Source organism: Fonsecaea erecta (assembly GCF_001651985.1).
Source record: "Fonsecaea erecta strain CBS 125763 chromosome Unknown Scaff1, whole genome shotgun sequence".
In the NCBI taxonomy this organism is placed as follows: Eukaryota; Fungi; Ascomycota; class Eurotiomycetes; order Chaetothyriales; family Herpotrichiellaceae; genus Fonsecaea; species Fonsecaea erecta.
In genome coordinates this window covers 579,526-601,319 of record NW_017387244.1, presented here as the reverse complement: position 1 = coordinate 601,319, position 21,794 = coordinate 579,526, and the positions used below count along the sequence as shown (strand labels likewise).

General features: G+C 53.6%; 10 protein-coding genes across 10 annotated transcripts; 7 read left to right on the top strand and 3 right to left on the bottom strand.

The window, feature by feature from the left end:
* Window positions 1–1,661: 1,661 nt before the first annotated feature.
* On the top strand, window positions 1,662–2,927 carry AYL99_00195 (hypothetical protein; the record flags this gene model as incomplete). The annotated part of the gene is made up of 1 exon (XM_018831711.1): window positions 1,662–2,927. One exon carries the CDS (start codon window positions 1,662–1,664, stop codon window positions 2,925–2,927), a length of 1,266 nt encoding a protein of 421 aa, XP_018697590.1.
* Window positions 2,928–4,693: 1,766 nt separating this feature from the next.
* On the top strand, window positions 4,694–6,448 carry AYL99_00194 (hypothetical protein; the record flags this gene model as incomplete). The annotated part of the gene is made up of 1 exon (XM_018831710.1): window positions 4,694–6,448. One exon carries the CDS (start codon window positions 4,694–4,696, stop codon window positions 6,446–6,448), a length of 1,755 nt encoding a protein of 584 aa, XP_018697589.1.
* A 583-nt stretch (window positions 6,449–7,031) lies between these two features.
* AYL99_00193 (hypothetical protein) lies at window positions 7,032–8,003 on the top strand (the record flags this gene model as incomplete). Its single annotated transcript, XM_018831709.1, has 1 exon — window positions 7,032–8,003. The coding sequence occupies one exon, from the start codon at window positions 7,032–7,034 to the stop codon at window positions 8,001–8,003; it is 972 nt and encodes a 323-aa protein (XP_018697588.1).
* A 1,095-nt stretch (window positions 8,004–9,098) lies between these two features.
* AYL99_00192 (hypothetical protein) lies at window positions 9,099–9,978 on the top strand (the record flags this gene model as incomplete). Its single annotated transcript, XM_018831708.1, has 2 exons — window positions 9,099–9,107; window positions 9,241–9,978. The coding sequence occupies 2 exons, from the start codon at window positions 9,099–9,101 to the stop codon at window positions 9,976–9,978; spliced, it is 747 nt and encodes a 248-aa protein (XP_018697587.1).
* A 289-nt stretch (window positions 9,979–10,267) lies between these two features.
* AYL99_00191 (hypothetical protein) lies at window positions 10,268–11,782 on the bottom strand (the record flags this gene model as incomplete). The annotated part of the gene is made up of 1 exon (XM_018831707.1): window positions 10,268–11,782. The coding sequence occupies one exon, from the start codon at window positions 11,780–11,782 to the stop codon at window positions 10,268–10,270; it is 1,515 nt and encodes a 504-aa protein (XP_018697586.1).
* Window positions 11,783–12,542: 760 nt separating this feature from the next.
* AYL99_00190 (hypothetical protein) lies at window positions 12,543–14,405 on the top strand (the record flags this gene model as incomplete). Its single annotated transcript, XM_018831706.1, has 1 exon — window positions 12,543–14,405. The coding sequence occupies one exon, from the start codon at window positions 12,543–12,545 to the stop codon at window positions 14,403–14,405; it is 1,863 nt and encodes a 620-aa protein (XP_018697585.1).
* A 1,275-nt stretch (window positions 14,406–15,680) lies between these two features.
* AYL99_00189 (hypothetical protein) lies at window positions 15,681–16,729 on the top strand (the record flags this gene model as incomplete). The annotated part of the gene is made up of 3 exons (XM_018831705.1): window positions 15,681–15,723; window positions 15,784–16,008; window positions 16,176–16,729. 3 exons carry the CDS (start codon window positions 15,681–15,683, stop codon window positions 16,727–16,729), a joined length of 822 nt encoding a protein of 273 aa, XP_018697584.1.
* A 148-nt stretch (window positions 16,730–16,877) lies between these two features.
* AYL99_00188 (hypothetical protein) lies at window positions 16,878–17,831 on the bottom strand (the record flags this gene model as incomplete). The annotated part of the gene is made up of 4 exons (XM_018831704.1): window positions 16,878–16,904; window positions 16,970–17,132; window positions 17,202–17,520; window positions 17,579–17,831. The coding sequence occupies 4 exons, from the start codon at window positions 17,829–17,831 to the stop codon at window positions 16,878–16,880; spliced, it is 762 nt and encodes a 253-aa protein (XP_018697583.1).
* Window positions 17,832–18,202: 371 nt separating this feature from the next.
* Window positions 18,203–20,534, top strand: AYL99_00187 (hypothetical protein; the record flags this gene model as incomplete). Its single annotated transcript, XM_018831703.1, has 4 exons — window positions 18,203–18,205; window positions 18,263–18,290; window positions 18,393–19,888; window positions 19,938–20,534. The coding sequence occupies 4 exons, from the start codon at window positions 18,203–18,205 to the stop codon at window positions 20,532–20,534; spliced, it is 2,124 nt and encodes a 707-aa protein (XP_018697582.1).
* A 440-nt stretch (window positions 20,535–20,974) lies between these two features.
* AYL99_00186 (hypothetical protein) lies at window positions 20,975–21,723 on the bottom strand (the record flags this gene model as incomplete). The annotated part of the gene is made up of 3 exons (XM_018831702.1): window positions 20,975–21,240; window positions 21,315–21,539; window positions 21,630–21,723. The coding sequence occupies 3 exons, from the start codon at window positions 21,721–21,723 to the stop codon at window positions 20,975–20,977; spliced, it is 585 nt and encodes a 194-aa protein (XP_018697581.1).
* Window positions 21,724–21,794: the final 71 nt, after the last annotated feature.

Here is a 21,794-nt window from a genome sequence, read left to right as displayed (position 1 = left end):
GCAGGCATCACCAATCAGTTGATGGCATCGGTGTTCGTTCGAGCCCTGGAATTGTCATTCTAAACTCCGATGCCGTGTTGTTGGGCATGCTTCGTGGACATGTTGTGCCGCATCCTGCTGATTTGAGGCTACCTGACTGGATTTTGCAACACATTCAGTTTTGAGTGCTACGTCGTTCATCCTCATCCACGACCGCGTTCCAAAGAGCCACCTGTCCTATACTAATCAGCCCATTCAGTTCGCTTGGTTTGATATCATATAATATGTGCGGCTGACTGGCTTATTCTGCAGTAGGACGATCACCTCCCTTTCAACATGAACTTCCACCACTAGTAGCTTTACTATAACAGCTAGAGCATGAGAATGTGATGCTTTGACCAGTGGACATATGTCTATTCCTTGAGAGATGACACGTGTGCACAGATCGGCTTCATCCAGCACCTCCGTGGATCATGTACAGTCTCTGATACTTCGCCCTTGCCATGTTCACTACTTCTCTGATTCCCTGCCTTCCTTCACACTCTGCCCGGACCTACCTAGAGTGATCTGTTCACTATCTCTCACCAGTGCAATCTACTTACACATTCCGGTGTTGGATATTGGCTCCCTCCCAGGTGTTCTGCTTCTTCAGCACGATGAGCAGTCAACTAGTGTCAACACAGACACACCTCACCGTAAGTGTTCCGCAGTTTAGACGATTCCATCAATGGATATGTGAGATAAAAAGAAAACCAGTCTCAAAAGTAAAGAGACGAGTTTCGCTTGTTCACGCTGCACTGCGATGCTCACTGGGCGGTGTGATTGTTGGGGTTGGGTGGCCAAGTTTTTTTTTCGCTCTTTTCTTTTTTTCCCTCGTCCGGCGGTCTTCTTGACCTTTCCTTTTGGTCTTTTGGGGGGTTGCGACTGTGTGTTCCTCACCTTGGCGCAACTCCGGAGCGTTCGTCAATCCGTAAGGGAACCGTTTCCGGTAGAGACCCTGGGCGGCTCAACATAAAGCCAGCGTAGCCGTCATAGCAAACAAACCAAGCAAGAATCGCCCAGGCCTCTCTGTTCTCTTTCTTCTCACCCAAGCCACTGGACATAGAAGGGTAACCCGAGGCGTAATCAGTGGGCGTGATAATGCCTCGTCGAGCCGGACAAGGCTGAACAGCGAAATGCGGGGAAAGTATCGGATCGGTGTCCCGGAGAAATTAAGTTCCGAGACAGTCTCCCATCCGAAGGAGCAACCAAGAGAACAACATCAAGCCCATTGCTTTCTTGCCATGTCTTCGGTTTTCATATCGGTATTTTCTAATGAAAGAAGTTTAGCGACAGCCTCTGACATCTGCTTCTTTTAAAGGCGTTGGCCTGGGCAGCAGAGAGAAGCCCGACTCTGTCTCCGGCCAACCGAAACACTTACCGAAAGCCAGCCGAAATCTAGGGAGGCCCATCTCTCTCGGTTGCGGCTCCAGGGGGGCTTGATCCGATTGAGAGATGCGTATATACATAGGCTGATAATTTGAATCTAGCAGAGCGGACCGAGAGTAGTGGCGTGGAGGTGTCAGGCTGCCTATACCAAAAGCTGTGAATAGGGATAAGACGTTCCTCAGCCCAAGTCTATCCAAAACGATCCTTCGAGACTCATCTCACGGTGTGTCCAACAAAAGTCTGAATACGTCATGATGGCTCGAACTTACAACTTTCTCGTGGGCACGTTCGACACCCCTGAGCTCTACACGCTGAAATTCACACCTCCCTCGTCGACCTCGGAAGGCAAACTCCAGGTCGTTCACTGCACCTCTGCCATCGGGTCACACTCCTGGCTTCATCTGTCTCCCGTTAAGCAAGACGGAACCCGCAACCTCTACGCTACGGCATGGACAGAACCCCCCTCTGTGGTCGCTTATACCGTCAAGTCCCCAGCAGATATCCAGCTTCTCAACAGTGCCCCAACCCGATCCCGTAGTGGGTACGTCACAGCGAGTGATGTAGCCCTATATTCGGCCGGAGGAGCAACCGGAGAGGTCTTTCGCCTGGATCCCAAGAGCGGCAGTATCATCGCGCCGCTCGACTCTGGTGATGCTCAAACGAATGGGGTCGTCCAGGGCGAGAGATCCTCCGCAATCAAACCGCTGCAAGTCCTCTCTTTCGTGGGTCAAAGTGACGCGCAGCGTGATGATGGCAGTGTCATGGACTTTGGAGGACTTCGCCACGGAGCTCACTCTGCCGACCTCTCGCCGGATGGCCGAGCCCTCTACGTGGCTGACATCGGTCGAGAGTGTATCTGGACATACTCGGTCGATCCTGAGACGGGGAAACTCACGCTGGGAGAAAAGCACAACACGCCTCGATGTGGTGACGGACCGCGACACGTCTGGCCCCACCCGAGCGGGAAGTTCGTCTATTGCGTGCAAGAACACTCGAGCTTCGTGGACGTTTTCTCCACCTCCGACGACGGCGTGTATCTCAAGCATGAACAAGGCTTCCGAATCATTCCAGATGGACAAAACGCGCAGGAATACTGGGCTGACGAGGTCCGGACGAGTTTATCGTCGGGAGACAAACCTGAGTACTTGTACACCAGTGTACGGGGACTCGAAACCGGCGTGAAGGGATATGTCGCAGTGTACAAGTTGACCGGCGAAGGCAAGGTTGACGATTCAATCCCTCCTCATCACACCAGCAGATCGATAGGCAAGAAAGTCCAACTGGACGACAAAGATCAAGGCTGGAATGGCTTGCTCTATATGTGGGAGACACCCACAAGTGGCGGCTGGGCGAATGCCATCCAACCCGGACCAACCGTTGGTGGAGTGGAGTATCTGGCGATGACAGATAGTGAGGAAGGATTTGTGTTTGTTCTGAGCTGGAATGGCATCGAGATGAAAGAGGTTGCGAGAACGAAGCTGCATGCCGGAGCGGGAGCTGCGACCGCAGTGTGGCTGTGAACAGATGGAATACATGTGGGGATAACAAGGCAAAGACGGGAGACGAACGAGAGACAGACCCAGAAAATGAGCACGGCCTGTGACAAAAGGATACCTATGTATATGGACTGTTCTAGACAACAGGGGCTTTTCCTTCGACCCGAATCGAGACCCGAAGCGGCCGAGTGTTTAAGCGTTAGGCGACTGGGGCTTGATCGCTGACTCCGTACATTATGTGTGTATAGCCTATGAAGAAGTTCCGGAGGGGTAAGCCCATGCCCCGGCCGCATAGGTCGGGACATGCGAGGGCTCGTTAAATTAACGGAAACTCTCCCTTGTATGTACATAGTTAGTGAGCTGGCGGAGCATCGCCGGCCGCAAGCTGCCCATCTGACAGGAGAGGAGATGGGGGCCACTCCAGCCGGGATTGTCAACTTCTGCCCACTGGGACGAAATGAAGGGGCAAACGAAGGGACAGACACCTGTAGCAGTGAAGGATATCAATGTACGTACACTGCCTCTCAATAGTCCTGTCGAAATAATAGGGACAGGAGAAGAAGACCGAAGCGTCCCCAACGAGGCTGTGTGAATATCTGTCCTCGATACGTGGGGCAGTTCCGTATCTAACAGGGAGGGATATGAGATGCCTCCCATAGCCAGATAGCTAGATAGCTAGATCAATCGATCTTCCCTCGCAAGTCATTTCCGCAAGCTCCTCAGTTTAAACCATTTTGCAATGGTGGAGAAGAAATAGCTACGTACCTCCTACAAGTAATAGGATTTCCTTTCCTTCTCTCGCCCTCTCCGTCTCCACAAAACTCTCGAGATCTCGATATCCCGCGAGCGGAATCGGCGATGTTTGTCGTGGTTCTAGAAGAACTGCCACGCTTTTCTCTTTCTCTTTCTTTTTCTAGTTCTTGTTCTCGTTCTCGTTCTCGTTCTCCTTTTTCGGTTTCTCTCTCGTTCTCCGGCGAGTGCGCACCTTTGTGCCACCACATACCTGTCCACCTCACTTCCCATCTCAAATCTCCAGTTGTGCGAGGGAAGCACAAGCAGGTCCAGCTCGTTTCAACTCGACTCAGGCAGCGACGCGCACGGAGGGGGCGAGGCTTTCTTGCTTGCTTACCCGCCTCCCCAGCCGGCGGCGTATTCTTTCCAGTCTCCGGCTGGCGTGAAACTCCTCGCGGGCGAAAACAGGGAACTTCTGTGGGCGGCGGTGGCTGCAACAAACGAACCGCACGCTTCGGGGTTCACACAAAAAAGGGCAAAGTCGGCCAGTAGGCCAGCCCAGGCCAGGCCTCACCCAGGCCTCGTAGATATTGATTATCATCATTATCACTATCACCGGTAATACTAGGTAGGCATACCCATTCCCCCTTTTGGGTCAAGGACCCCGAACCCTGCCTCCCTTCTGACGTGGTCCCACGCCCAGAATGCTAGACTGGGAAAAAGACTTGCTGGTCTGCCATTGGGGGCATATTTCTAGGTATGTAACTTACCTTGTCAGCAGCAGCTCTCTAGACCTCCCTCGTTTACGGTTTTTTTGTGAGAAGCTTGAAAGAAACTCTTGCTTGACGTCGATCGATCAGCGGGCGGTCCTGGCGAACAACTTGCGGTATTGTACATACATCACTGACCCTACAGACCAATAGATTCCACAGTGTAAATAAGAGGCGTGTGTTTTGATTCTTGGCTACCAGTTGCTCTCTGAACACAAACAAGGAGATATATACATACATGCCTCTTGGTTGTCCGGAGGGGTCTGCACGCTTCGAAGAAGCAACGAGATGCCCGCCGAAAGACCCTTCGAGGGTGACTTCCTGTTTGTCAATCACGATGCAAATCAGATGAAAGCCCTGCCCAACAGACGGAGAGTCTTCTCTCATGTGCAGAAGCAGTATCGCAGCTGGAAGCGGCAGGAAGAGATTCGAGCTCTGCGGGCTTCTATAAAGGCTCCTTTTCCTGATGCCCAGTCAAAGGTGAACCCCCAGGGGTCCGCGTCGACACAAGCCCCAGCGCTCGATACACACCAATCACCAAACGTCAAGCATACCAGGCGTGTACAAGGCCCAGGAAGAACAGTCTCGGATGCCGAGAACCGTCCACGAGCGTCTGCAAAGATGGCGATTCGCTCGCTGATCAACCACGAAGTCCTCGACCAACCAGATCAGGCAGAGGGGATGCACCAGGCACATATAACGCCACTTCAACCACAATCTCTGATGACCATTGTAGGTAAAGGTAACTCGGACCCGTTTGCCGCCTACGCCGTTGAGATCACCCCGACCGCCAACGACATACTGAGTTTCCACCGCGACTTCGTTATCCCGGCCCTCTACCACACCACCAAGCGCAGATGGATGACGAGCGCCAGCGCGTGGCGGGATTGGCGAGACTGCGTCGACGGACTGGGAGACGGGGTCGATGGACTGGGGGACGAAGGTGCTGGGTCAGGATTCATCGCCAGCTGCGCGGCCGAGGCGGCGGTGATCTCTCTGAACCCGACCGTCCAGAAGCAAGCCGTCTACTACCGGGCCAAAAGCGTGGCCGCGCTGCAGAACCGCCTCGCCGCCGGCAAGGTCCATCGCGCCCAGCTCTACTGGCACATCCATCTCCTCGTGAGCGCTGACGCGCTGATGGGTGACTTCACCGGCACAGCCACACACCTCAATATGCTGCGGTGCTACTTCGAGCACGACGGGGACAAGCTGGACACCAACCTGCTGCTGTACGTCCTCTATAACGACATCCACCGCGCCTCCATGTTCCTCTGCAGACCCATTTTCGACATGGACGAGTGGCTCCCCAAACGGCTGCAGCCAGTGGTTGACGCGGCGAAACCTCACCTTCCAGACCTGACAGAGGTGAGGGCGCGATATCTCGACCCGGCGATCGATAACCCCAGATTACGAACGCTGTTCATCGAGCGACGAGAGAGCCTTGCAGTGTGGCTGTTCCAAAACTGCTCCGCCGCAGAGTCCGGACAGCACACCACGGCGCTGCTGCGCTGGTTACTCACCCGAGTGTACCTCCACCAGGGCCGGCTTGTGAATTTCTTCCTGCAAGCAAAGGCTCAGTATGAAGCCATCCCGCCGCCAGGCCTCGTAAACTCCGTTCTCTGTCAGGGCTACATCTCCCTCGCGACACTGCTCTACATTCGGGCCATCTCGTTCAACGCCGCCGTGTGCGGTGTGCGCCTCTTTGACGCCACGGCCATCATCCTCTCCAACATGCAGGAAATGCTCCAGCTCAGCGAAAGCTCCGGCTTTCCCCACTACGAGAGACACCAGCATGCCCGCCTCTGGGCACTGTACGTGGGCGCCTGTGCGGAAATGTTGATGGACCTGAAGCCTGAAGGGAGAGGCTGGTTCACTACGCACTTCGCGGCCAAAGCCATCCAGCTGGGTGTGGCCGGCTGGGATGAGGTGAGAAGCGTGCTGAAGGGTACCCTGTTCACGGATCTCATGCATCCGGACGGGGAGGAGTGGTTTGCAAGGGTGTTGAGCACGGCGCAGAAGAAAGACGAGCTGGGTGGACCTTGATGGCATGGAAAGATTGAGGGCCTGCTTGCTCTGTCGTCTGATGGATGAGTGAGTGTCCTTTCGAATGCTTTCGAGGCTGTTCAAAATTAGGTATGTCGAGCAGAAGTCAACTCGAGTGTTTATATCCACATATATATCTGTACATACATATATTTCCTGGCACGGATTTCACGAGTCATTACTCCCGAGGAGCCCTTGATCCGTCCATGCACTCAGGACAGCTGTGGTTAGATAATACTGTACATCGGAAGAGGAGTATTATGTACTCGGTAGTGTGAACTGGTAACAGGCGCCATATGCTCCCCAGCCAGAGCTCCTTGTAAGGAAGGTCAGCCGCGACGCGGTCTCTACCACACGATGCTCGTCCCGCAGTTGCGCCACCCGCATCGTTTGGCTGTTTGCTAATTCACCTCGTTCGTCGAGTTCTTCGGTCTCTTTTCTGTTCTGTGCCGGGCTTGGATACTCTGTGCAGAAGAGGAAAATCAAAAGGGAGAGAGGCATACTTGTTACTTCGCTGTTTTAGATGTCCCTGAGTCCCTGGAACCTCCCCCGTTGGCGACGCTTTCGAGACAAGATGACGTGAATGGGATCAGATAGCTACAGAGGCACATTCATCCCTGGCTTCACCGACGCATTGTACATCTCGCCTGCGTACACTACTCCTTTGCGCGATCTTCAAAGATTCTTCTCCCTTCTGAAAGGAGCAGAAACCCTCCGAGTCCCGATCTACCGCCTCCCCAAGAACATTCTCCCTCTCAAACGAACAAGTCTCCTCCTATTCTCGGCCTCCCTCTCAGAATGTCGCTCGCCGACCCCTCAACCGGCGAAAACCACCGTCGACCGTCAGTCCACCACGCCCTTCCTGTTGAACTTCTGCTACCGGTCCTCCGCCTTCCACAGCCTCACCGAATTCCCCGTACCGACCCCGTCAAACCCGCACCCGCACCTACCTGCCCACTTGCAGATCTACACGTGGATGAGCTGTACCTTGCGAGAACTCGCGCTGCTGTTGACGCAGGCCCTGCCGCAAATCTTACCTGATCCGGCCGTGGGCACGAGGTTGAGCTTCAGACTCGTCTACCCTGACGTTCACGCCAGCCGAGGCGGAGGGGGAAGGCTTGAAAGCGAAGGAAGAGGGAGATACCTGAGCAAAGAGATAGGTAGTGTCGTTGTCTCGGCGCCGGAATATTCCAATGGCGGTGGCGGCGGTGATGGTGTCCAACTCGAAGGAGACGACGCTGGCAAGACGCTGGAAGATGCACGGTTTGTTATAGGAGACTTTATCGACTGTGCCGTCTTCCCTCCCTTGAGCGACGGCACCGTGGTTTCTCGAGGAAGTGTCAGTGGCAGAGGAGGTTCCCGAGAAAATGGCTATGGGAGAGTGCGAGGAGGCGGGTACGGTCTGAGCAGTAGGGGCAGCTTCAATGGCTATGGGTCAAGAGGTGACTTTGGCGGCTGGGGCAATATTCCAAGCGGTGAATGGAGGCGAGGAGAAAGGCTTCCTGATTCTGGTGGTTACCGTGGGGGTGGAAGAGGTGCCAGGAGAGGGTATTGAGGCCGAATCGGGCTGGCGAAGACAAAGGTCGATGGAGCGTGCAGGGCGCACAACCTCCCGAGGTAACCTTCTTCGAGGATACACCTGAGCCCGAGTCCTAGTGGTGAGAACACGGCCTCCGCGACGGACACAAAAAGCATTCATGCTCCAACACAGCGGACCTTGGTGGCAGGATGGCGCATTTTCGAGTCATGTGAAGACACCAAATTTTATAAACGGCACGTTGCAGGCAAGGTACTTTTCTCAAGTTGCTCGGTATGTCTCACAGATAACTAGGGAATGTTTCCTTTTGGGGAGATACAGCCATGTCTACCTCGTACGCGCAGTCAAAAGCAAGCAAGTCAGGCACCGGATGCAGGTATCAGCCTTCCGAGACTGCGGTGAAAGACCTGGACTTGTCTGCGAGAAAGGTCTAGAACAGCAGAGGCTGGGAGACTCGGCACGCGGCAGGTGAGCGAGCAGATAAGCTACATGCAATAGCTCTCGTAGGAGCAGCGAAAATGGAGCTCTCACAATGTTCTGTATCTTTCACCGCCATGTTGGGCACCGGCCTCACGTGTCATGTTGATACGCTGTTGACGAGGAGGGAAAAAATTGGGATGGGCATGACGTAGCCACGCACCAATGGGCCAAGCGGTTGAACCAGCGGACATGGTGGCGCCCACACAGGCACCGCCAAAACCCTAACGCCTAAGGGCCCCGTCAGGCGCTCCCGAACCACCTGCCCGCCGCCTAGGTATACTGCCTCCCCCCCCTCCCCCCCCACCAACCAAGGGACCCCCCCAAATCTTCCAGAGGTCCTGACTGGACGTGCCGCCTTCCCCAGCTTCAAACAAACCCCCCACCAGTCGCCGTCCAGCGCCAATCGCTGCGCACCGCTGCCCGATCTGCATGGCTGTTCCTCCCATAAACAAAAACTTATCAGAGTGTCACATCCCACTCTGCACTCTGACGTTCCTCCCTAGAGTTTCCAACACATATCATCTCTTGTCCTGCAGATTTCTTCTTTTCGTCCTCCCTTTATAGACTTGCTCTTCATCTCTCTCTCTACTTTCGTTATTCTAGACTCAGAATTAGCTGATCATCACCGTCACGATGGGCAAGGTCGGTTCATTCTCAACAAATCCCCCCCCCTCCCCTCCAAACACATCACTGTTGACCGCTCATTCACCCCGCCGCTGTACCACCCCAACACAAAATCTGCAGTAAAAGAAAACTGACGAGATACCCCTTCCAGGTCAAATACATCCTCCTTGACTGCGACAACACCCTCTGCTTGTCGGAGCGTCTGGCCTTCGAGGCCTGCACGGATCTCACCAATGAACTCCTCGAAATGTACAACGTCAAGGAACGCTACACCGTCGATATGCTCCTCGAAACTTTTGTTGGGCAGAACTTCCGTGGCATGATGGTCGGCCTTCAGAAGAAGCATGGCTTTGAGATGCCCCCGGAGCAGCTCGAGGAGTACGTCAACAAGGAGCTCGGCGCCGTCACCGCCAAACTCTCGGCGAAGTGTCAGCCGTGCCCCGGCGCCCCTGAGGAGTTGGAACGCTTGCACAAGGCCGGATACCCCATGTCTGTGGTCAGCACCTCTGCCAAACCCCGTGTCGTCGCCTCCCTCGAGAAGGTCGGGATCGACCACTACTTCCCCAACGCCCACGTCTACAGCGCCGCCACCTCGCTCAACCCACCGTCCAGCAAGCCTGATCCCAAGATCTACCTCTACGCCTGCGAGCAGCTCGGTGTCAAGCCGGAGGAGTGTATCACCGTCGAAGACAGCAAGAGTGGTGCCACTGCCGCCATGCGCGCCGGTATTCCCTGCGTTGGCTACGTCGGTGTTTACAAGTTGGAGGATGGCGAGGAGAAGATGAAGCAGATGGCCCAGATTCTCAAGGAACAGTGCAACTGCGTCGAGATCATGTACGACTGGAAGGAATTCCCCAAGATCTTGGAGAAGATCGAGAGCGGGAACTAGGTTGGATAGAAGTTCTTTCTCGCCGATCATGACCGGGGTGATGGGATGACGAAAACGAGGCCTGCAACTCTGCACACGACTTGATAACAAAAAGAAGAATGAGACCAGTCAAGGAAGAAATAGGATAACCAGGGCAAAGCGTCTTTTGCGACAAGAACGATCTCTACCTATTCCTCTTGGCTGAGATCAGCTCCACGACTTTGGCCTAGACGGGCTCCGTTGGGCTTGGAATAGAAAATGAAACTTTTGGCACAAAAGATTCTCACGTCCCGGTCGGGTTCCTCAGTTTTCAGTCATTTGTTCGGGTTTTCTCAACTAATCGTCCCACCATCTCCCTCATGACATGCTTCTCTCCGGAGTAGTCCATGTCGAACCAGTAGTTGACTGCTATACAGGGCGCCACCACCGACTCGCCCCCATCGCCCTCGTCGCTCTCCCAGACGCCACATTCCTGGCTGACGTGGTGGAACCAGCCCGCTGGCAGGTAGAGGATTTCGCCTTCCGAGACGGTCACGGTGAGAGGTCGGGCGTGCTTGTAGTACGGGTATCTCGTCGATGGGGCTGGAGGCGGCGCGAGAGGGTCGATGGGGATCCAGGGGATGCAGTTCGTCGTGTCTTGGTCGTCGTCCAGGACCCAGTCCTTCTCGGCATCGTCGTCCATGACAATCCTAAACTGCCCCTTCTTCCTTCCCTGCTGCCCTTGTCCGTCTCCTCCATCTCCATTCCCATCCCTCATACCGCGATCTCTCTTTCTACACCGAGGAGGCTGATCATCATCATCATCACCCTCCGACACCACCTCCCACCGCCCCGTCCGCACCCTCTGCGCGTGCAAACACACCTCCTCGACGGGGCTGTACAGCACGAACCGCTTCCGGCCCTTGACCACCAGGTACAGGTTCTCATACGGGTCGCGGTGCGTACTAGTCACGGACCGCGCGTTGCCGATCCAGATGTTGACGGCTTCGGGGGCGCCGAGCACGTTGGCACTGAAGGGCGGAGGGCCGCGTGGGAGGGCGTGCAGTAGTGACGAGAGTGGGGGGGTGTGGAGGTTCGAGTTCTGGGATTGCAGGTAGTAGACGGGGTCGTTTGTGGTTGTGGGTAATATTGTTTGAGATGATGGCTGCGGAGGGCAGAGCTTGTCGATCAGAGACGCAAGAGTCATCTGTGTGGTGGCGGGTTGCAGGAACACTTGCTCTGTTTCTGTTTCTGTTTCCTCACCTTCTTCCTCGTGTCCGCTCATGCCCTTCTGCGCCAGGTCTCTCATTTCCCTCTCAACACCACGATCACCGACCTTGCCGTTTCCTTGATCCTCTCCACTGCCGCCCTCCACAGCATCTGGCCTCTTCCCCCTCCGTGGGAGGGAGTAAAGCGCGTCCGCCCTCCCGTCCGGGGTCACCGCGACCTCGACCTCGTCCGGGACCAGCTCGCATAGGCTCTTCTTCGTCCACCGAAAGCACGGCGCCGAGAGGACGGAGCGCTGCTCTTGCCGGAGGCGTCGACGTTTGACACTGTCCGACGCAGGAGGCTTCGGGTCTTCCTCGCTCCCGTTGCAGCTTTCACCCTTGGCCTCCACTTCGCCACTTCCATTGCGGACGTCGTCATCATCATCGAGGACGCTGCGGTCGAGACGGTACACGCACGGGCGTCCCCGGGCGATCTGTTGGCTGAATTCGAGGTATGTTGGGTATGCGTACGTCGGCACGGTCGTTTCTGGGTTGAACGAGTGATAGTCTTCGATGAGAGTGAGGAGGGTCGTGAGGGCGAAATCCTTCGCGGTGTTCTTGGTTTTTGCACCAGGCATATTTTCAAAATTCGATATGGACCCGACTTCTCAATAGGAGCACATCCATAGGCCTTTTCCTGGCGAGTTGCCCTCGTCTTCCCAAAGCTTATCCACCTCCTTCGGTGCTCACGGACAGCAGATAGAGAATGCCAGACCGTCGAGCGTCCGCCAACCCTCAACCTCTAGTATTATCTTCCAATTGCAACACCGATGTTGAAACCATGTCAAATAGAGGTTGAGGAAATTTGTTTCCTGCCGAAGTCTCCCCGAGGCAGGGCCTTTTCCTGTTCGAGGCGTCAAGTCTGCCCACTCGAAACAAAATCAGCTGAAGTGATGCTGAGCCGGCAGCTATCCGGTTATATTCTCGAGGTCGGGCCCCTCTGAGACTCTCGTGCCCCACGTCTTGCACGATGGACATATTATTTATATCCAGCTCGCGGGGCGATTGATCGACAATGTGGAGAAGCACCCATACTTGAGGCCATCAGAGAGAGCAGGCTGAGAACATACATCAGCGTCGAATTGGGTATACGCCTGATAACGAAGGCCTGAAATGTCATCTTTACGACCTTCGACCTCGACCAGCTCATAATGCCTGCCTGACTGATGACAACTAATCGCCCTTATTGCATCCGCAACACCCTCTCAACTCGAGACCTCCAACGGGCTGACGGACAAACAAGGGGATATACCGGAGAGAGTCGGTACAGGAAAACCTATAAATCCCTCCTACAACTCAACCAAGAACGCCTGGTAATGAAATGCACCCAGGCCAGTCATGGGCTCTCTACAAGTGGATTCTTCTTCCACCTATCCCGTTGCCATCATTGGAGGTGGCCCAACTGGTTTATCGGCCTCAATCCTGCTCTCGCTGAGCAACATCCCCCATGTCCTGTTTGAACGATATCCTTCGACATCTATCCACCCAAAAGCATGCGGTTACAATCACCGTACCGTGGAGATCTGGCGCCGCATGGGCATCGAAGAGGAGCTGATCAAGCAACGCGCGCCAGCGTTCAGTTACAGCAGGACGGCCTGGTATACCAGCTTTGGGCCTAATGGGAGAGAAATCGTCGGCCGTGACTCTTGGGGTGGAGGGGCGTATGAGGAAGAATATGCCTCCGTCTCGCCTTGCCAGTATTCCACGATGCCACAGATCAGACTGGAACCGATATTGCAGAAGCGGGCATTGGACCTGAATCCGAACGGGATATTTTATAGCACTGAGGCCACAAAAGTTGAAGAAGCCGATGGCCACGTCGTCGTCACTTATCTTCGGAAAGGCGAGCAGCCGGCGAGCGTCAAAGCACAATACTGCATTGGTGCCGACGGTGGTCGCAGGCTTACAGATGACTTGGGCATCGGCTGGGAAGGCGAACGAGACATCATCGATATGGTATCTGCTCACATCCGGGCTCCCATATCCCTTGTACACCCTGACATCCGCAACTTCCTGACCTGGTTCGTTAACCCGAAGCTCGGAGGCACAATTGGTTCTGGCTACCTCTACCACTTGGGTCCCTATCCCATGTCCCCTGACACAGAAGAATGGCTGTTTGCGTGTGGACTCAATCCGGCAGATCCAAAACGCTTCGATGAATCGGCGATGTTGAAGCGGATGCACGATACATTGCAAATTCCAGACCTGAAAGCCGAACTGTTGTCCATCAACCACTGGTATGTCAACGCCCTCTGTGCAACGCGATATCGCAGCAAGAAATCCACGGGCCGAATATTCCTGGTTGGGGATGCCGGGCACCGGATTCCCCCTTGGGGAGCTCTGGGCCTCAACACGGGCATTCAAGACGTGGATAATTTAATATGGAAATTGACTCTCGCTATCAATGGGATTCCGCCATGCCTCGGGAGCGAGAACGATTGCAATGCACTTCTCGACACATACGACACCGAGCGGCGTCCGATTGGTCAACGCGTGCGAGACTGCGCGTTGCATAACCTACGTGCTTTTGGACTGGTCATGGACAAAGCGATCGGCGTCTCTGCCGAGAGTAGCCCGGCCGAAAACGTGGCGAACATGGATTCATTCTTTGATATGTCACCCGCGAACACTGATGGTGCCGCACGCCGCGAGGCTGTCCAGCGTGCACAAAAGATCCTCGACAATGAGTTCCACGGCCTTGGGGCGGAGATTGGCTGGTTCTATCCCGACCTCGATGTCAACGGTGAAGGCAGGCTGACGAATCACGACGGACAACTCAAGGAGAACGGCGAGTTGGATTTGTTGTATTATCACCCATCCACGATTCCCGGCCATCATTTGCCCCACGCCTGGCTGGAGCAGGGAGACAAGAGATTGTCGACCAGAGATCTGGTCAGGTATGATGGATTTGTCCTAATCACCTCACGGCCGGAGTTATGGGAGAAGGCCGTGGCAGAGGACGGCAGCGGGGTCGTGACCCTGATCGGGATCTCAGATACACCTGACCAGGCGGTCAATGAATCTTCCTGGAAGGATGTAGATGGAAAGTGGGCTTCTCAGCGTGGGATCGGTGGCTCTGGTGCAGTTTTGGTTCGTCCTGATGGGATAGTTGTCTGGCGTGCGCAGGAATTCGATCAAGGCCGCCACAGTCAGATGGGATGGCTGAGAGATGTACTGCGGAAAGCTCTAGTGCTTGGTTAGGCAGTGGTATATGAAGGAGCCGGCTAGAGGTGGACACCAAGATATTTAGCGAGGACTTTAGAAAAGTGCTGAGGTTATGCGCTAGCGTGATCGAACCACCCAGCAGTAACTATAGTATGATAGCAAGTGAAGATACTAGAAAGGTTTCGTGGTGTCCGTCCGCGTAAGCATCTTCCAGGCCTTCAGCTACCCTACGCGCAGCGGCGGAAGAAGGGTGAAAATCTAACAACGACACCAGGACATTGTAAATCTATGAGGCTAACTCTCGGTTTAGCGATATAATAATGGCCCCAATATGATGTTTCCTAATCGGCTCCTCTAGCCTAAGTAGTCGTTCCATCACAGTTATGAGGAATGCTAACGTCTTTCCACTTCCTATAACTGCCTCTACCACGACATCCTTATGGCCCATGAAGAGAGCGAGTTGAGAATGCTCCTGATTGTTATTTCCAATTTCTCGCATATCTTCAATCAGGGACTCTGCCGCTTTCTGGACTTCCTTCGTCCCAGAGTATTTAGACAATTGCCTAGAAGCTTGGCCGCATCATTCATGTCTTCATCAATGGCACCACTGCCTCTTGTTCCAGGTCGCGGTCTTCGGCCGACAGTGCGGTCGACAGTGCGGTCGTGGATGACAATGTTTTTCTGTCAGATCCACAGGATCTCTGCAGGAAGCACCAGGCAGCAGCCAGTAGCAGCGCTAACGTGAAGCTCCTGACTCCAAGAACAATATTCAAAAGCGGTAAACTCGTCATCTCAACTCGGCTCAGCCCGGGAACGGTATATACGAGAATAATACCTATGACCGGCTCAAGGGAGCCATCCATCATCTCCATTGGCTCGTGTAAACGTATATCATAATACGTGATAACTAACTATTTATCCTGCGGGCCCGTCTCTTCAGACACCTTGCAAGATTCAATCCTGGAGACATGTTTCGTCGCCTTCGCCTTGTCGAGATACTGGTATTGATTCACCAACACCCATTGCTCCCTAGAACTTGCCGAGTGCGGATCTATTCTCCAGAATTCGGCAATACGGACCCGCGCCGTGGTATCTTTTTGGTTGTTTAATGTTCGGTCGTTCAGGAGTCGTTCCATCTGTCGGCTAGGCTGCGGTCCGCGGCGGAATACAGTCTTTGCTGCAACCGAGATCTACCAGATAACTAGTTCATGATTCGCCCTAGTAAACATGACAGATTCTCATTCAAATCTTCATTGCAGATATTGCGTTCGACTGTGACCGCCTTTAGGGTTCCCGGACTACCTGACAAACATGGCGATTCCTATGAGCGGTACTGCCTTAGTGACTGGTGCAGGTAACGTTCGGTCTCCCTCATTGCTTGACTGACGCTCATCGCGTCTGAATGGGACTATAGCTTCGGGTATCGGTCGTGAAGTGGTATTGACACTTGCAAGAGGTGGCATTGGTGCACTGGCCCTCGCAGATGTGAATGGATCTGGACTCTCTATCACGGAGCAATTAGCTCTGCAAATCGCACCGAAAGCTCAAGTGCGAAAGTTCATGGTCGACATTGGGAACAAAGAACAGGTAGACGATATGCTTACCTGGATTGTGAGTAATTTTGGGCGGCTGAACTATGGTATGTGAGAGTACTCTCGAGGCGTTGAAGCATTCCCGTGAACCACTACTTACTGCGGAAAAAGCCATCAATGCTGCTTCGGTATGTGTTTCACGCGGCGAAGCAATCGTTTTCTCTAAGTCGAGTCATCCTGCAGCTCCCTCCCCCTGTTCCTTACTCAATTGCAGACCTTCCGATTGAAGAGTATGATCGAATCTGCAATGTCAACGCCCGTGGCACGCTGCTGTGCATGCAGGCCGAGATAAAGGCAATGCTTCAGCAAGAACCAGTTCAAACCCTGCCATATAAGACTGCACACCCCCCCGAACGTGGAACTATAGTTAATTTGGCATCGCTCGCGGGCGTTGGCGGGATCAGCCAGATGGGTCCGTACGTCGCTTCAAAGCACGCCGTGGTTGGAATCACTCGAACTGCGGCCTTGGAATATGCGAGAAAGGGTATTCGAGTAAACGCCATATGTCCGGCTCAGATCTCGACGCCGATGATCACGGCAACGCTGCAGGGACGAGGCATTGATACGAACGAGAAAGAATCGGCCGCTTATCACGCAAATGTGGCAGCCAAGATTCCCGCCGGCCGATATGGATATGCAGAGGAGGTAGCGGATGTCTGTGTGTTTCTAGCTAGCGGTCATTCCACCTTCATCAACGGAGTCACACTGAACGTGGATGGAGGTGTAATGGCTGCGACAAGTTTCTATCAGCCAGTGGACGATAACTAAGGAGAGCTCGATATGGAGGACCCGGAGCATGTATTGTGTCTGGGTGAAAGTGCGTGCTTCTAAGCGCAGAGGACGACGATTGGGAAGGAATATTGATATAATACAGCTACATAGACTTTCCTCAAGAATCCTCAAGCGCTTTCAAATGTTACCAACCACCGTCGATGTTGAATATCTGATGGGCTTAACGTCAATAGGTGGGTTTTCTTGCACACTGCCACACAAAGGGAGGAGACATACGGCACCTGTGCAGTATGAACTGTCGTTGCTCAAGAGAAATGCTATCAACTTAGCCACTTCGGTGGGCTGGGCTGCTCGTCCGAGCGCGTTGGTATTGGCCATAAAGCCGGGCCGAGACGAATCATCTGTGAAGCTATCGAGAAGAGGCGTATCGACAACACCACTGCCTCCTGAGTGAGATGAAGAAGTGAAGCCCGCTGCCCGGACAGGACTCTGGTCATAATAGACTCACGGTGAAATGGCATTGATCCGCACATTATGCTTTCCTGTCTCTTTTGCCACGGACTTTGTGAGGGAGATGACTCCAGCTTTACTGACTGCATATGCAGAGTTGTAAGGCGTGCCCTGCTGGCCGGCGACACTGGCCGTGTTCACAATCGAGCCTCCTGCTGGAGAGAGACACTGCAGCTCAGCACGCATGCAGTTCTTTGTTCCTGTCAAATTAGTCGCTACCACCCTCTCCCACTCTTCATCTGCCAGGTCCTTGAGCCTTCCTTCTTCCGTGCCTAGTTTGCGCCCTTTGCCAACCACTCCCGCCAGATTGACGGCTCCTGTCGACTATTGGTCAGTCAAGGAGGACTCAAATTTTGAGCGAACAGTGAGACGTACCGTTGAGAGGACCAAGAGCATCGACGATGCTCTGAAAAGCCTTATCGACGTCGGCTGAAGATCGCACGTCGCAGGCGCAAGCGAATGCTCTGTTCTCGCCGTAATTCTGATTGATCGCCTCTGCAACAACCTGTGGCGATCGAATATCCAGCAAACCAACGCGAGCCCCAATGTCTGCCAAATACATTGCGGTTGCTCTTCCGATCCCGCTCCCAGCACCGGTGACGGCGATGACTTGATTCTCGAGACTCATCGCGGCCGGGAAATTTGTCTTGAGAAAGCTCCGTTGACGCAGAAACGGTTCGTCGTTATGTGAATGACGACCGGCACCTTTTTATCGCCTGTCCATGTTTGTTCAGCGTAGAAGATCTGCTTTTCATAGTGGACTTCTACACTGGAGTGGGGTGTAAACGGACCGCACGGCCCATCGGTCCGCGTTTGAACGAGATCGTTAAATCGAAATTCCCAGATTTCATCAGCCGGTGGAACAGAAAACACACACTGACACCGATTCCACAACCTTCATTCACATACTGGGATGACAGATCAACCAGCTCAATCTAGAGGGCCTGCACAGCCCACAAGAAGCAGACAAAAGCGACGCTCGCCATATGCTAGTCGAGCATGGTGAGTTCCGTCGAGGCCCGGAGGAGCGCCAGAATTCCGCTGATTGCTATCTTACAGCGACCAGTGCCGACGCCGAAAGGTCAAGGTATGCTAGCAAATACTGCATAGAGGAACAGCCTACTCATTATTCGGTGCATCTAGTGTTGTGGAAATTTTCCTTGCTGGCGATGTGCTGCCCAAAACGAAGAATGCAACTACAGCTCCGGCCACAGCAACGACTGGGAGGCGGCAAACAGCCCAGCAAAGGGCGGAGCAGGTCGTGAGCGAACAAGACAGCGAATCAAACACAATAAGGCAGATTCAACGGCGCTACAACAACTTCAGGCGCTGGAAACAGAGTATCTGCAGTTGAAAAACACGAGGCTCTCCTGCACGATCAGCAATGTGGACAGGATCGTTGCTCCAGAGGAAGATACGCAGAGCAAACCGGCACATCAATCAACCCCTGAGCATCATCAATACCAAGATGACAATCAACAACCCTTCCCCGAGGGTTCTGGAGGCGCTCATTCATGCAACGTCCCAGGACCCCCAGCGACAGGGCAAAGTTCTCAGTGGGATAAGCCAGATGTGGGGACAATGGACACGTTCACTTTGAACAGCAATGGGAAGAAGGATATGACAATGCCCTCCAAACTGACTGCTCTGCACGAGGACCTGGCGCTCCAATCCGTGATGTCGACTACACCCACCATGGAATCGAGTATTGGCGATGTCTCGAAGGGCGTCGGGTCGACTGACGCCACATTCGTACTGCTACTGCCGGCCCCACGGGAATTGCTCAGCCTCCTGCAAATATATTTCGTCGAACACAACCTTTTCTTTCCCTGTGTGGACCGGAAAAGCTTTGAAGCTAAGCTATTGAAAATGCTAATTGACAAGGGCTATGGGAGAGGCTCCCAAACCATCAGTCTTTCGGTCATGGAGGCGAGCTTTGGCGCTCTGCTCTGCGTGATCCTTGCCCTGGCCATATTCATAAATCCTCAAGAGCCTGTGTACAAAAGCAATATGCCCTTACCAGCTCACACCACGTGCTCCTCCTGGCACCATTTGGCGCTATCCCTGTCGGCACTTTCTCAAACGACCAAAATACAGGGACTTGACATCCTCCGTTTCCATCTATTGGAGGCGATGTACCTGGTCAACAGCGAGAGGTTAGCCGAATCGTCTAGAACACTTGTAACAGCGGTCGACATGGCTATTCGCATGGGTCTCAACAGGCAGAAGACTTGGGAGGCATCTAACAACCCAGACCACAACATGGAGCGAAAAACACTATGGTGGTCACTATACTACATGGACCGGAAAATAGCGGAGAAATGCAGCCGACCTTATTTCATCCGTGATGCGGAAGTCGATGTTCAAGAGTTTTCTTTCACTGAATCTTCAGATGACAAGCAGGGAGATCCAGCTATGAACTTGACGAACCGCTCGTGGGAACTCGCTTACCTCCAGACTCTCGTCGATTGGGCACGCCTTTGGGGAAAGATATGGGATACATTTTTCGCCGCTCGGGCGCAGAGTCTGGGCAACGTCGACGAGCTGGAAGCGATGGATGCTCGGGTTGAAGGCGTGCGTCGTCGATTGTCTCCAGAGGTCCGGTGGGATCCGTCGTTGCTAGAATGCGCGGACCAATCTGCCGAACATGAACTCCAAATTCGGGCCCGATTGCTCGTTCTGATTGTAAGATCCCCTCTTCCATACAGCTATCCTCTTGTCCTAACCTGAACAGCGATTTAATCTCTTACGGTTGAACTTGCGCCATAATCCTGTGACAAAGCCGTGGCACGACCAATACGCCCTCTCCTTCTGTGGCTCATTGGCCATCGAAACAGTCAATACACTTGTGTCGTACCTTGACAGGTTCCCTAACATCGGCCAACTGGGATTCTTCATCACCGTAGCCCTGGTGGAATGCATTTGTCAACTCATCCCCTCTATCATCATGGGTGTCTCTCAGCCCGACCGGGACGCTGCAATCGGTGCAGTAAAGGATGCTCAAAAGGTCATTCACCTTGTCTCGATCCGTCACGCTGCAGCCATGCGGGCGGAAATGGCCCTGAGTCAAGTTTTTTCCATGATCAACGTATGGCTGAAGAACGATGATGCCCTCGATGGCCAAGATTTCCAACTTGAGCCGGGGTCAGGGACGATAACCCCCAAGCTGTTCGATTTCCTTTGCGACGGAGATATTTGGAACTTTGAGCCCGAGCAGTTTGCTGGTATCGGAGTGGATTCGTCCACTGGAGACTTTTCGTCGACCTTGAAAACATTCCTACAGGACTCTTCTGCGGAGCAGCTTGATTCAAGGACAACTGTGGGGTCTTGATACGGTATATTTCCCTATAGCAGGTCGGAGCATGATGAAGAGTCTTGTGTGCGCTAGCTTCTATCCTATACTCTTACTCACATGTTGAAATAGTCGGCATTCTTCATATGCGTATCAGATAAACCTTCCGCCTGTGCATTCTATGCAAGTACCTGTAATATAAGAAGACAAAGGACTGACCAGAAAAAGCATAACGCAGGCCGCCTCGTCTGCAGTGCCGGGTCTCCCTAGAGGTATATCGGAAGTGTCGCGCCATTTTTTTGCGTTCAGAGGGATCCCAAGTCGAATCTTCTGTCCATCCACGACGAGACTACTCGACTCAGAAGGAGGTTGCGTGATCCGAGTGTCGACCCAGCCAAATGCAACTGCGTTACAACGAACGTTATACCTTTGGCAAAAAATCAGTTCAGAGCCTAACCTGGAGTCAGCAGCAGCGCTCCTTACCGTCCCCATTCCAATGCCACCGTTTTGGTCAATCCTACAATTCCTGCCTTGGCCGTGGCGTAGTTGATTTGCCCCATCGACCCATGAAGGCCCGATGTCGAAGAAACATTGACGATGGATTTGGCCATGTCGAGATTGGCGGGATCCATCCAATGCGTCGAAAGTGCTCGGATCATTCGGAATGGGGTGTAGTTGTGTACTTTCATGATGATGTCGAACTTGTCGTCTGTCATCTTGTGGATTGCACTGTCTTGACAGAAGCCTATTGCGGAACGCAGTGTAAGTTAGCCTGTATATCAGGTTTCACATCTATGTGACCAAAATTGGTGGAAGTACCCGCGTTGTTAATCAAACAATTGATTTTGCCCCATTTCTTCAGGATTGCCGCCACGAAGCTCCCTGGAAACAAAGCATCGAGGACATTGCCTGGATAGCACTCGGCTTGCCCACCCTTTGCTAGGATCTCGTCCACAACCGCTTGTGCTTTATCCTTGTCCAGATCGTTGACTCCGATTTTGGCACCCTTAGAGGCGAGGAGAAGGGCAGCGGACCGGCCGATACCTAGATTAATAGTCAACCGACGTCCATATCTGGACAGTCCCTAATTCCAGAGCCTCAAAATACTCAAGGTCAGAGCAAAGAGGGGCCTACCCTGTCCAGCGCCTGTGACGAGGACCACCTGGTCATCAATCCGACTGGGGTCCGCCAGATGACGCTCAATCTGGCTCAGCCGCTCGCTAGCCATGGGTACAAGAAGATCAAGTTGATTGCTATGTATTCAGCAATAGAAGAGAAAGAACACCTTCGAGCGTGGAT